This window comes from Ictidomys tridecemlineatus, chromosome 3 (genome assembly GCF_052094955.1).
Source record: "Ictidomys tridecemlineatus isolate mIctTri1 chromosome 3, mIctTri1.hap1, whole genome shotgun sequence".
NCBI classification, from domain to species: domain Eukaryota; kingdom Metazoa; phylum Chordata; class Mammalia; order Rodentia; family Sciuridae; genus Ictidomys; species Ictidomys tridecemlineatus.
The window spans coordinates 20,066,263-20,078,711 of NC_135479.1; the positions used below are offsets into that span (position 1 = coordinate 20,066,263).

General features: G+C 46.3%; 1 protein-coding gene across 6 annotated transcripts in view; it reads left to right on the forward strand.

The window, feature by feature from the left end:
• Stat3 (signal transducer and activator of transcription 3) overlaps positions 1-10,833 on the forward strand; it is a 61,816-nt gene extending 50,983 nt beyond the window's left edge. For 3 of the 6 annotated variants that reach the window (XM_078042016.1, XM_078042017.1, XM_078042018.1), the window contains exons 15-24: positions 542-625; positions 1,690-1,788; positions 1,901-2,036; positions 2,780-2,832; positions 3,060-3,154; positions 3,273-3,412; positions 4,148-4,360; positions 7,655-7,697; positions 7,987-8,099; positions 8,731-10,833. In XM_078042016.1, coding sequence (XP_077898142.1) covers positions 542-625; positions 1,690-1,788; positions 1,901-2,036; positions 2,780-2,832; positions 3,060-3,154; positions 3,273-3,412; positions 4,148-4,360; positions 7,655-7,697; positions 7,987-8,099; positions 8,731-8,786 — 1,032 coding nt within the window. In that variant the 3' untranslated portion in view covers positions 8,787-10,833. The remainder of the gene's footprint in view (positions 1-541; positions 626-1,689; positions 1,789-1,900; positions 2,037-2,779; positions 2,833-3,059; positions 3,155-3,272; positions 3,413-4,147; positions 4,361-7,654; positions 7,698-7,986; positions 8,100-8,730) is intronic. The other 3 variants (XM_078042020.1, XM_078042019.1, XM_078042021.1) reach the window with 3 other exon arrangements.
• The last annotated feature ends 1,616 nt before the right edge of the window (positions 10,834-12,449 follow it).

Consider the following 12,449-nt stretch of genomic DNA (forward strand, 5'->3'; position numbering starts at 1 on the left):
AGCACAACAGCAACCACAACAACAGAAGAAGAGAAGAAAGAAAATCCAGTCAACAAACTGGGCGGCAGATTCACAGATGTTCTTTTTTTAAGTAGGGATTGAGCCTATAGCACTCTACCACTTTGCTCCATCTCCATCCCTTTTTAGTTTTTATTTTGCCTTTTCCTAGGTCTTACAAGCCTGGCTTTGAACTTGTGATCCTTCTGTCTCAGCCTTTTGAGCACTGGGATGACAGGCATCTGTCACCGCTCATGGCAGGAGTGTCCATTATTTTGTTGTTTTTTATGCCTTACACCTTTATAAGTAACCTGTAGGATTTGTACGATATTATAATAAAAACCAAGTGAAAGGTCAGGATCGGAGAGTCCACATATTAAAGAGAGCATGTGCTCATTGTGTGTCCTTGGCAATTTGTCTGTGGCCATCCTATGGCTCACCCTTCTTTGCATAGTAAGGCTGTGGAGTGTCACTTTCTAAGACTGTGGCTGTTGATACCAAGTTCCCTTCTCTCTGAAGAGGAGTGTCTTTCTTGCTATTGTAGGCCTCCCTGATTGTGACTGAGGAGCTGCACCTGATCACCTTTGAGACTGAGGTGTATCACCAAGGCCTCAAGATCGACCTAGAGGTAAGTTCCGCAGAATTGGGGTGGCCTTACATGCAGGGGTGACTCAGGACAAGAAGGTCTAGTGAGATTTTATTACTAGAGAAGGTGGAATGATCACAGTTTCCTAAGTACAATATTTATTAGTTTTTTTCCTCCAAAAGATTCTTGGTGTCCCATCCAAGAATAAAATTTGCTCGAATGCTCAGGAAAACGTGTGAACACTTGACTTTTGGCAGACTTGATATGAGAAACTGTATTTAGAAAATGATTAGGGTCAACTGTAGAAAGTTTGGGCAAAATCCTTAGCAGCCACTTTTTTTTTTTTTTAAGTTGTAGTTGGACACAATATCTTTATTTTATCTATTTATTTTTCTGTGGTGCTGAGGATCGAACCCAGGGCTTTGCACGTCCTAGGCAAGTGCTGTACCGCCAATCCCAGCCCCAGCAGCCACTGTTTTGAGTATGCAGAAAATCACGGCATTTGCATTCTTTTGCATGCCTTCTGGATCTTTAAATTGAATTAGACTAGGAAAAGCAGGAATCCTAGGCTTTGATTTCTGAGTCTGCTGTGTTTCATGGGAAAATGCAGATTCTTGGGATTTTGGAGAATTCTTTTCCAAGTCTTATAAATGGGGAATCTGGGACTGAGGTTGCAGCTCAGTGGGGGTGTGCTTGCCTACCACTGGCTTTGATCCTCAGCACCACAGAAAAATAAATAAATAAAATGAAACCATGAGTCAAAATGCATCTTTCCTCAAAAAAAAAAAAAAATGCATCTTTCCTCCTTAAAAAAAAAAAAAAAAGTGGGGAGGGTGGGATCTGGGGCTTGAGTCAGGCTTTGAGCTGTCAGATTGTACAAGTTACTGGTACAGACCCAGCCAAGCCCCGGGCCTGGGTTTGGCATGCTTTCCCTCTGGGCCTTGTGCTGACTCAGTGAGAGTCATTGTCCTCCTCCTCCTCCCCCAGAATTATCAGCAGGTGTGCTTTTTTTTTTTTTTTTTTACTCCAAACCTGTGCAATATGGAGATTTTGGAAGCTGTGAAAACTCCTCTGCCTCCCTAACTCATCCCCCACACACTCCACAGACCCACTCCTTGCCAGTTGTGGTGATCTCCAACATCTGTCAGATGCCAAATGCCTGGGCCTCGATCCTGTGGTATAATATGCTGACCAACAACCCGAAGGTTAGTGTCCCAACCTCTTGGAAACCACGTTCTCTTGTAACTTCTTGGTACCTGAGGCAGGTCATTAGCACTACCCTCTCATCTAAATGAGCAAATATGTTATTTTCAATAGAACGTGAATTTTTTCACCAAGCCCCCAATTGGAACCTGGGATCAAGTGGCTGAGGTGCTGAGCTGGCAGTTCTCCTCCACCACCAAGCGAGGCCTGAGCATCGAGCAGCTGACCACGCTGGCAGAGAAACTCTTAGGTCTACATCTTGCCTATTCACCCCGCTGCCCTCCTCAGACCAGGAATCTGGCCTGGGGGCTTGAGCAAGGCACCCTGCTGGTGCCAGGTTGGGAAATCAGGGCACCTAGCAAGTTTGCATCTTGGTGACCACTTTTTATGAGGTGGGAGGAAGATTTCTTTTCTCTTGGTTGCTGTCTTCTTTGCCCTTCCAGGGCAGTACCCTGTCTGACCTTAGAAGATACCTTAGGTGTGTGTTAGAGGATGGAACTAAAGGCTTGACATTTCCCATCCATTTCTTCAATAAACTCAGGCTAGGTTTTAAGTTTTCTCCCCTCAAAAAAAAATTTAAGTAGACTATTTTTTGTGTTATCTAGACTCAAAGTTAAAAGTAGCTTTGTCCTGTGCTGCTACAAAATGCAACCTTCTAATCCTAGCTGTGAGCTGGTTAGTGTGTGCCTGGTCCCCAGACCACCACAGCAGGCTAGGAAAAGCATGGGGGCTTGATACTTACCCACCCTCTGCTGGGCTAAAGGGCAACTCGGGTGTGGGAATCAGGTGACAGATATGGGCATATGTGTTTGCATGTGTGTTTGTGCAAAACATGTACGGAGGCATGCACACACAATGGCTACCTTCACACACGTGAAAGCCAGTGGTTCCTGGCCCATTGTGGGGCAAATATATGTACTTTGTGTTTTTAAGAAATAAGATCTTGAACAAAGCTGAAACTTTTCTACTTGTTGTTTTTTTTTTTTCCTTTAGGACCTGGTGTGAACTATTCAGGGTGTCAGATCACATGGGCTAAATTTTGCAAAGTAAGTGATCTTGTTAAATTCTTGTGGTCACCTCTTGGGAGCGGAATGCTCATCTGGGAGGTAGTTGTAGAGGACGCGAAGCCTAGAGATCTGAACTCTTCCTCCAGCAGCCAGTGGGACCTCCTGGAGGGTAAATGGGCTGGAAGGACTTTGGAGGTATACTGTGTTCCAAGAGGGAAAAGGCTGGATGATGGTGAACTTAGCTTTCCTATTATTCTTTTCCCTAGGAAAACATGGCTGGCAAGGGCTTCTCCTTCTGGGTCTGGCTAGACAATATCATTGACCTTGTGAAGAAGTACATCTTGGCCCTTTGGAATGAAGGGTAGGTTGAAACTCCTGCCTGGCAGAGGGCACCGTGCGAACATGTCACGTGTGCTCTCTCAGTAAGCCAGTGGCTGGGGATGCCCTCTAACAATGTGGTTGCCCCTCTTTGGCTCCAGGTACATAATGGGCTTCATCAGTAAGGAGCGGGAGCGGGCCATCCTGAGCACCAAGCCCCCAGGCACCTTCCTGCTGAGATTCAGTGAAAGCAGCAAAGAAGGAGGAGTCACTTTCACTTGGGTGGAAAAGGACATCAGTGGTAAGCCTGGCTCTGCTTACCCTACCCCTGGCTCTTGCTCTGCTGTCACCGCTTGGCTGCTACTAGACACTATAGACACAAGCACCGACTGCCCCCTGGAGGTCGTAGATGGCCTCAAACTTGCCTCCTCTGATCCCAGGCTTTGTATACAGTTGAGTAACTTCTCTTCAGATTCTCCCAGTGGAAGAATTGCTTTGTCAGGTTGCTTGCTCCAGTGGCTGATATTTGTTGATTTAATTTGAGATTTAAATTTTGAGATTTAAATTTTATTCTTTATCCCATCTCCTTTCTTCCCTAACTTATTAATATATCTTAAGCCTGGGAACCAACTAAATAGCCTTTCAAAGTCAGCCTAAGCCAAGCATGGTGGTACATGCCTGTGACCTGAGCCACTCAGGAGGATCAAAAATTTGGTGTCAGCCTTAGCAACTTAGTGAGACCCTGTCTAAAAATTAAAAAACAAACAAACAAACAAATAATTTTTTTAAAAAAAGGGCTGGGGATGTAGCTCAGTGGTAAAGCACCCCTGGATTTACTTCCCAGTACCACAAAGGAAAAAGGAGAGTCGGGGGAGAGTCGATCTCAACGTTTTCACAGTGCCCTGCAACTGGATGGCTATTCAGGGTATCAAACTCTGGGCTGACATAACTCTTCATTCAGAAAAGATAAACAAGCCATATTCTCTGAGATTACTGCCTATGGGTTTCATTATCTTTCCTTCCCAAATCCCATTAGGAAAGACCCAGATCCAGTCAGTGGAACCATATACCAAGCAGCAACTGAATAATATGTCATTTGCTGAAATCATCATGGGCTATAAAATCATGGACGCTACCAATATCCTGGTTTCTCCACTGGTCTATCTCTACCCTGACATTCCTAAGGAGGAGGCATTTGGAAAGTATTGTCGGCCAGAAAGCCAGGAGCATCCTGAAGCTGACCCAGGTAGTTGTTGATTTTCCACATTTATGGCATTTACTTCTTGGGGGAAGTTGGAAACTACAAGATTAAGTCTTAGAGGATAGACAGGCAAATGTCCAAATAATTCTTATCTAGTAGATATCGGAAGGTTTGAGACTCTGCCTTGGGTCTGGTGTGCTTTCTTTTATTATCACTAAATGCATGGCCACTGTCAGGTGAGCTGAAGGAGGGCTTGCTGGAGGAGATGGTCCTTAGTGGCATCGCAGCCTGGTTTGCGACAGAGTGGGGAGTGTCAAGTTCGTAGGGGAGAACAAAAACTGGTGAGAGGGGTGTGAAATTGGTATTTAGAATGTACAGCTATTAAAAATAAGAAATTTTTCAATGTGCAAGAGCGTATGTAGTAAAAAAGTTAAATATAAGTTAGTTTACATTAAGCCTCTAGTCTCTGGGGCTGTCCCAAGCATAGAGGAGGTAGAGTCCTCTGGTCTGTTCCCATTCAGTGCTTGCTGCTTTGACTCTCTAGTCTCTGTCCACATCCTGATGAGGAGCCTCAATTTGCCAAATCTTTGCGTTTATGTATTTGGTGCTGGGAATTGAACCCAGGGCCTCATACTTGCTCAACAAGTGCTCTGAGCTACACCCCCAGCCCTTTATTTAATGTTTTGTAATTATAGAACCAACAGTGGGTTCTTTAAAGTAATCCTTTGGAGATTTGACTTCCTTGCCCCAGTTGCTTTTCAAAAAACTGTTCTTGTTGGGCTGGGGTTGTGGCTCAGTGGTAGAGCACTTGCCTAGCATGTGTGAGGCACCGGGTTCAATTCTCAGCACCGCATACAAATAAATAAAATACAGGTCCATCAACAACTAAAAAAATATATTTAAAAAACAAAAACCAAAAAACTGTTCTTGTCCACATAGCACACACGCACAACCCCACTGGTTGCCCTCCTGCCCTTTTACAGGAATTCCCTCCAAGGATTTTTCAGGGTGGGGGGAAATGAGACTTGGAAGAGGGAATTTGAGCTCGTTGACAGTTGACTTTCCTTTTCCCTTTGTTCTGGTATTGAGTTCAGTTCATAGTGTGGAAGAGTTTAGCTTTCACTTCCTGTCTACTGCTTATCTCTCTTTCCACCTTGTGTTTCAGTTAGGAGATCTGTTTATCAGCCTTTCTCACACTACTCTTTGTTCTTTCTGCACAGGACATTGAGGTTTAAGTGCTGGTCCTTTGGACTAATTTTGCTTTCAAGATCCCAGCTCCCAGTCTGAGGCTGCATCCTCCATCTCCATCCATCCTATGGGCAGGAGGCACATCCTTTCCTGTCAGGAGACATTCCCTTGGGGGCCAGGCACTGATCACAATAAAGAAACTAACTACCTAAGATGTGCCTGCCTTGTGAGTGAGCACAGGAGCTTGGCAAGAGTGTGGCTAGAGGATAGGAACTTTCAAATGAGACTCTCAGGGAGGTGAACCTGTGACCATTTCTTCTCTTTTTCCATCTTGAGAGCATTATGGTATGAAAGTTTCTCAGAGATAGATCCTCTTTCCAGGACTCTTCCCTCCTCCTTACTTTTCCACCAGAATCCCACACAGTATCTTCTTTTGGCCTGAAGGAAGGATTCTGAGCCACTTATAAATTAGATAAAGTACATTCACAACCTTGTATGGTGCCACATGTAAATCAGCTTTTTCTTCTTTATTGGGCTTTAGTTCTTGGCTTCCACAGTTCTCTCTTAGGGTAAAGCTATTTTTCTCAGCTCCCTTGATCATTGGAGAATGAAATCCTTTTCTCTCTAGGATGTCAGCTCCTCTCAGGTCTGGACCAAAAGAGTTGAATTTATGACACCAGAACCCTGCCTCCACAGTTTCTTTGGATTCTGTATTGATTTTAACCTATTTCTTGGTCAAAAAGTAAACTTGGCTAGCCACCTACAGGCTGCCCCTTGGTGCCCTCTCAGACTCTCATCATGCATCTGATCCCTCAGTTTCTCTGTCCATCCCCCCATGTGTCTGTCTGTGCTTTTCTTGACTCAAACACCTTGCCTCCTATGTAGTTTGTTCACCTGGATCCTCAAGGTCCTGGACTTCTGCCAGGGTTCTCAAGGCTCCTGGACTTCTTAGTGCAAGCATTCAGTATCCAAAATTCATTGATTCTAACTGTCACATTTCTAACAACAGAATCAGAATTACGGGCTGGGGATGTGGCTCAAGCGGTAACGCACTCGCCTGGCATGTGCGGGGCCCTGGGTTTGATCCTCAGCACCACATAAAAATAAAATAAAGATGTTGTGTCCACTGAAAACTGAAAAATAAATATTAAAAAATTTAAAAAAAAAAAAAAGAATCAGAATTACAAATGACTGGGATTATAGATGATCAGAACCTCTTTCATCCTCTACTTGAGAAAGTGCCTCGCCCCAGGACTCTTAGCTATTGAAGATGTCCCTGGGCTCTCTGGTCTCCTGACTTCTAGTTGGATCAGTTGTACTTCACCACATGACATCTCCCCTGTGTATATAGGCTGCCTTTTTTTAAATTGTATTTATCCAACTGGGAGATTGCTAATATCCTCCTAGAAAAGTGTGCAAGAAGCCAGGTGTGGTAGCACACACTTATAATCCCAACAACTCAGGGGACTGAGGCAGGACAATTGCAGACTCATCAAGTTAACAAGGCCCTCAACAACTTCTCAAGATCTTGTATCAAAAAATAAAAAGAGCTGGGGATGTAGCTCAGTGGCCGAGCTATATTTCCTGGGGTTCAATTCCCAGGAAAGAAAGAAAGAGAAAGAGAAAAATAAGGTGTGATAGAGGCAGATTATAGTGCTTGTAGGAATAGAAATAAAACCCTCAGCTTGGGAAGCCATTGTTTTCATGTTCTCTTAAATACTGGGTCATGTTGGTATCTGGGTGGAACACTATGCCAAGTCTATATAGAGTTGGTTCCTATAGGCAGAGAAATTATCTAAGAGATATGACCAGGCAAGAGGAGAGTCTTCAGACCACATGGAGACAGTTGAATGTTTATATAATCCAGGGAAAAACTGAACACAAGGTTGCCATTAGTCTAGGCTCAGGTGAGACAAGGTACACCACAGTCTCTGCAGCTCGGCAAAGCCGTGTATGAAGAATTGGACTTCAGCCTGCAAATGCCTGAGACATCAAATAGTACGTGATGAGGAAGGGCAACCCCTGTGGTCAGATGGAGGTTTTCAGACAATCTGTATAAGGATGGAGTTTCATGTCTGCATCAATGAGGCCAACAGCTCCTTCAGTCCTGTACACATAGGTCACCATCAGTAAGTCCAGTTTTCTTTTTCTCAGGTGCTGCCCCATACTTGAAGACCAAGTTTATCTGTGTGACACCGTAAGTGGCTTCCTTTCCCAAATGTTGCATTCATTTCTGATGTCCTCAGTTATCCCCCAGGAATAGGGAGGACACCGGGTGAGAGTATCCCATGAAGGGTTGGAAGCTCCTGGGCTGTGTTTAGCACTCAGAGTGACCTTGTGTGTTAAAAAGCTTGAGCTTTTATTTTTCTGTTGGAGACCAGAGTTTGATGGCTTGTGTGTGTGTGTTTTGTTCTTTTTTTTTTTTTCCTCCATTGTGTCTTGTCAACCCGGCCCTTTCCCCTCCTGCCGCTCCCCATTTCCTACAGAACGACCTGCAGCAATACCATTGACCTGCCGATGTCCCCCCGCACTTTAGATTCATTGATGCAGTTTGGAAATAATGGTGAAGGTGCTGAGCCCTCAGCAGGAGGGCAGTTTGGTGAGTATTTGGTGCTCAGACTTTGTCCCTGTGAGGCATGTCAGCCCACTTTCCGTGATCTTGATGTGTACAGAGCCTGTCACCACATTGGTAGGAGGAGGTTCTAGAGCTCTCCAGCAGAAACAGAATGCACACCATGAATATAAATATAATTTTTCTAGTAGCCCTATTGAAGACAGTAAAAAGCAACAGATGAAGTTAATTTTTACAATATATTTTATTGAACCCAGTAAATCTGATGTACTGTCATTTCAACACATAAGAAAAAAATTAGTTTTGCATTTATTTTTTTTTATTCCAAGTCTTCTAAATGTAGGCTTTTGACAACTATAACACACCTTGATTTGGACTAGTCACATTTTAGGCACTAGGTGCCTAAGGCTGCCATGTTTAGATCTTCTTGAAACATGGAGAGCTGCGAATGAGTCAGGTAGGAAAGAAGCTGAGCCTTCCAGAGGGCAGGGCCCTGTAGGAAGGGGAGGAAATCTGGCTTTTCTGACCCTGTTTTGGCCTGAAGGGGCAGAAGACTGGTGAGCATGGTGACCTGAGCCCTGTCCCCTGAAGGGCTGGGGGGATGTGCCCTGCCTGCTTCAGGGTCAGGTGGCTGAACCAGCATTTTCTCTCTCTTCAGAGTCCCTCACATTTGACATGGAGTTGACCTCGGAGTGTGCTACCTCCCCCATGTGAGGAGCGAGAACGGAAGCTGCAGAGATGTGACTGAGGCACCTACCCGTGTTCCACCGCCCCTTAAGCAGCCAAACCCCAGAGCATCTGAAGCTCCTCTTTGTGGTTCCAGATTTTTTTTTTTTTTCAAATCTCCTACTTCTGCTATCTTTGAGCAATCTGGGCACTTTTTAAAATAGAGAAACGAGTGAGTGTGGGTGATGTGCTTTTATCTAAATGCAAAGAAGAACGTTCTCTGAGACCATGATGGGGGCATGGAAGGGGGTGGCCAGCGGGAGAAAAACGGAAATGTCTTGTATTCTTTTGTTCCCCCTGCCCTCTTTCTCAGCAGCTTATTGTTGTCGTTTGTTGTTAGACAAGTGCCTCCTGGTGCCATCGGCATCCTTCTGCCCATTTCTGTGAGCTAATGCCACAGGCTGCCTGTAGCTGCGTACTCTTGGCATTGCACTTTTAACCTTGCTAACGTCCAAATAGAAGATAGGACTATCTAAACCCCTAGGTTTCTTTTTAAATTAAAAACATAATAATAATTAAAGGGCAAAACACACTGTAGCAGCATAGCCTTTCTGCATTTAAGAAGACTCAGTTCATGGCCTCCTTGGTGCTTTAAGCATTCAGCTATCTTCAGGCTGATAATTTATATAAACCCTGAAATGGGTATCAGATCAAACCCTTAAAAGACAATGAAGCTATGGCGTGGCTCTTGGGTTTGAACGGGGAGGGTTGAGGAGAACCAAACATCCCAGACTCTTGTTATTTTATTTTCCGTGGAGTGTGTTGGCCTGCTAGAGGGTAAGGCTGGGAGGGGGGCCTGAAAATCCTTGCTCCCTTTCTCTTTGGACTTTGGCCCTTGTTCAGAGCCAGCTTGTTTTTTCGTGTTCCTTATCAGGCCTAGGATCCCCTGGCTTCCTTTCCCACAGATCCCTGCTAGTGGCACAGCTCCTTCCCTCGTCTAAAGGACCCCTGTTCCATTTTTCTTAGGAATCCTGGTCTTGGGACCTCAGGAGATAAAAGAGAGAAGTTATAGGTTGAACATGACTCAGACTCCAGGTCCCCAGCAAAGTGTCTAGTTGAGCTCAGGGAATATGGTTCTTATCCCAGTTTCTTGGTGACATCCAAAGGCACCTGTACCCCTTCTTCACTTGTTAATATATGGCCAAGGCTGACTGATAAAATCAAGGTCTGTCCCTCCTGTGAGATGTACACACCTGGCCTCCCCCAAAGCTGGTGACTGTCTGCCCCCTCTGGGGCCCCCGGGTGAGGCAGAACAATGAGAATGCCTGCACCTGCTCTGGCCTTCCTGTCAGTGCCTGCCTCCGCCTGTCAGCACACCTCCGCCCTGCATTTTGGAACGCTTAGCAGCTGGCGACATGGGCCTTCTCTGACCAAGAGGCATGGCTGGATTTGGTGACTCAAAACCACCTTGCCTCAGTTGATCAGATTGTCTGGAATTCTGTTTGTTAGACCCAGATTAACTATAGCCTGGATTAAGGGGGTGAGGATGAACAGGGCTTGCCTCGACCACCTGTGTCCTCTGGCCTCAAGATGGTTATTTGTGTAGGGAGCTTTCCCTTCTCCAGTAACACTCTTCAGTACACAATAAGCTGAACTCATAAACTGAGAAAATATGTAGAAAGGTGAGGCTGGGGCTTACCTTTGGGTTTAATCCCTAGGGACCTAGGGCAAGGGCTTGGGCTTCTCTGGAACAAGTATTATAAAGTTCATGGCTTTAGGTAGCATGCTCGTCTGGTTTTAACTGATTATATATAGCAAAAGTTCTGACAGGAGCTGAGTCTTATTCTGGGCCCCCCCCCTTCAAAAAAACAGAGTCCTCAGGACCTGCCCATTTTTTGTCTATTGTCCCCTGCCGGTCCCCAGCCAAGCCAAGGAATTCCCGTGGTTTGTAAGCTGCTGTCCCTAGCCACTGCATTCGAATTCCAATGTATACTTCCTAGTGTAAAAATTTATATTATTGTGTTTTTTTTTTTTTTTGTATATTGCTGTATCTACTTTAACTTCCAGAAATAAAAATTATATAGGAACCGTCTAATAGCGTGGCAGCTCCATTTGTGCTGACGAGGCTCCTTTTGCCTGCTTCTGTCTGGAGGGGTCTTCCACTCAGGCCCATCTGGGGTAGGAACAAGAGGGCCTTGGGAGGAAGAGGCCCCAGCTCCAGGACTGAGATTCCCTTCACCTCTCATTCCTGAGGTGATGCCTGGCCCCCCCATCTTATGTTAGCCATTAGCCTCCAGGTGAGAGGTAACCCAGGAGTAAAGGGTCATAGTCCAGTGACATAAAGGTGTCAAAGCAGCCCTTTCCCTCTTCTCTCCTCCCTCCCAAAGCTGCTGTGTCCTGTCTGGGGTCCGATAAGCTACCTAAAGGGGGGTTGGGGTGTAGATTCCCTCCCAAGGCCTTTGGCTACAGTTTCCCATTATCGCCTTCTCTTCAGTTCACTCAGTGGGAACAACACACAGACATTTCACTAGCTGGTTGCTGTGGGGCCCCTGGGCGGTCAGTGGCGATAATTCAGGGAAAGGCCACCAACACCAGTGCTGGCTCTGCATCAGCATCCCCCCTGCCCCCACTCACGGCCCCAGTGCCATGAAAACAGAGCCAGTGTGAGATACTGCGTTTCCCCTGCAGAGATGCAACCAGAGATAGTGTGGCTGGGGCGGGTGGTGGCGCCTGCCTTCTCTCCCACCCCCACCCTATACCGCCTGCCAGCCTGCTCTGGGCCCTTGCACCTCCCTGGGACAGACTGTAAGCCCCTGCCCCCAACCCTGCTTTGAGTTCTGAATAAACTTGTCCACAGTTCCTTACTCCCCCACCCCACACTCCAAGCCCCAGCCTCACCTCCTAGACTGACCACAGCTGGGGACTAGAAAGCCTACAGGTGGGAAGCTGGTCCTCTCTCCTCCCTGGCCAGCCTTCCTCACGCTCAGGCCAGAGCGGCAGTTGGATGGTGCCACCTGCTGGCCTCTGGGAAGAGGCCAGAGGAAGATGGACTTTCCTACTGGCTCTCAGCTGCCTTGGCCCCAGGAGGGTTGACAATCACCTTGACACTGACCCTCAGATGCCAGCTTCAAGATTGCTCTTAGCAGCAGTAGATAAAAGAGGGGCCTAGAGCTCAGCTCTGCCCATCCTATGGGCCCCCTCCCCCAGTGAGTCCTTCCCCTTCTTTTCTCTAGCCTCAAGCCTCTGCGTTCTTGGGCATGTGTGCCCCCTTACCTAGGGCTGTAGCCCCCTGAGAAGCATTGACAGTATTCTGGGGGCGGTCAGACTCCTAGAGTAGACAGAGAGGGGAGCAGAGTTGCAGTCTCAGGCTAAAACTTACAGCATAGACCACATAGGAACGAAACAACTCCAGCTCTAGTGATTGTCATCAGCCAGGGAGACCACCACCAGTCCCCCAAACCAGGAGGAAGACAGAAAATTTATGAAAATATTTTATTCCAAAACACTGTTTACACAAATGTGTGGTCTATGTACAAAGTACAAAAGAATCCATCTTTCTGTCCCCACTTCCCTTCAGAGAGGTTTAAACCTGGGACTCCCAATCTCTGCTGTCAGCTGCCCTGGCTGCAAGTCATGTAACCTTGGAGGAGCACTTGAGACTGGAGTTAGGCCTTCTCTGGACATGAGGCCTGTTCCAGATTCCACCTCCTA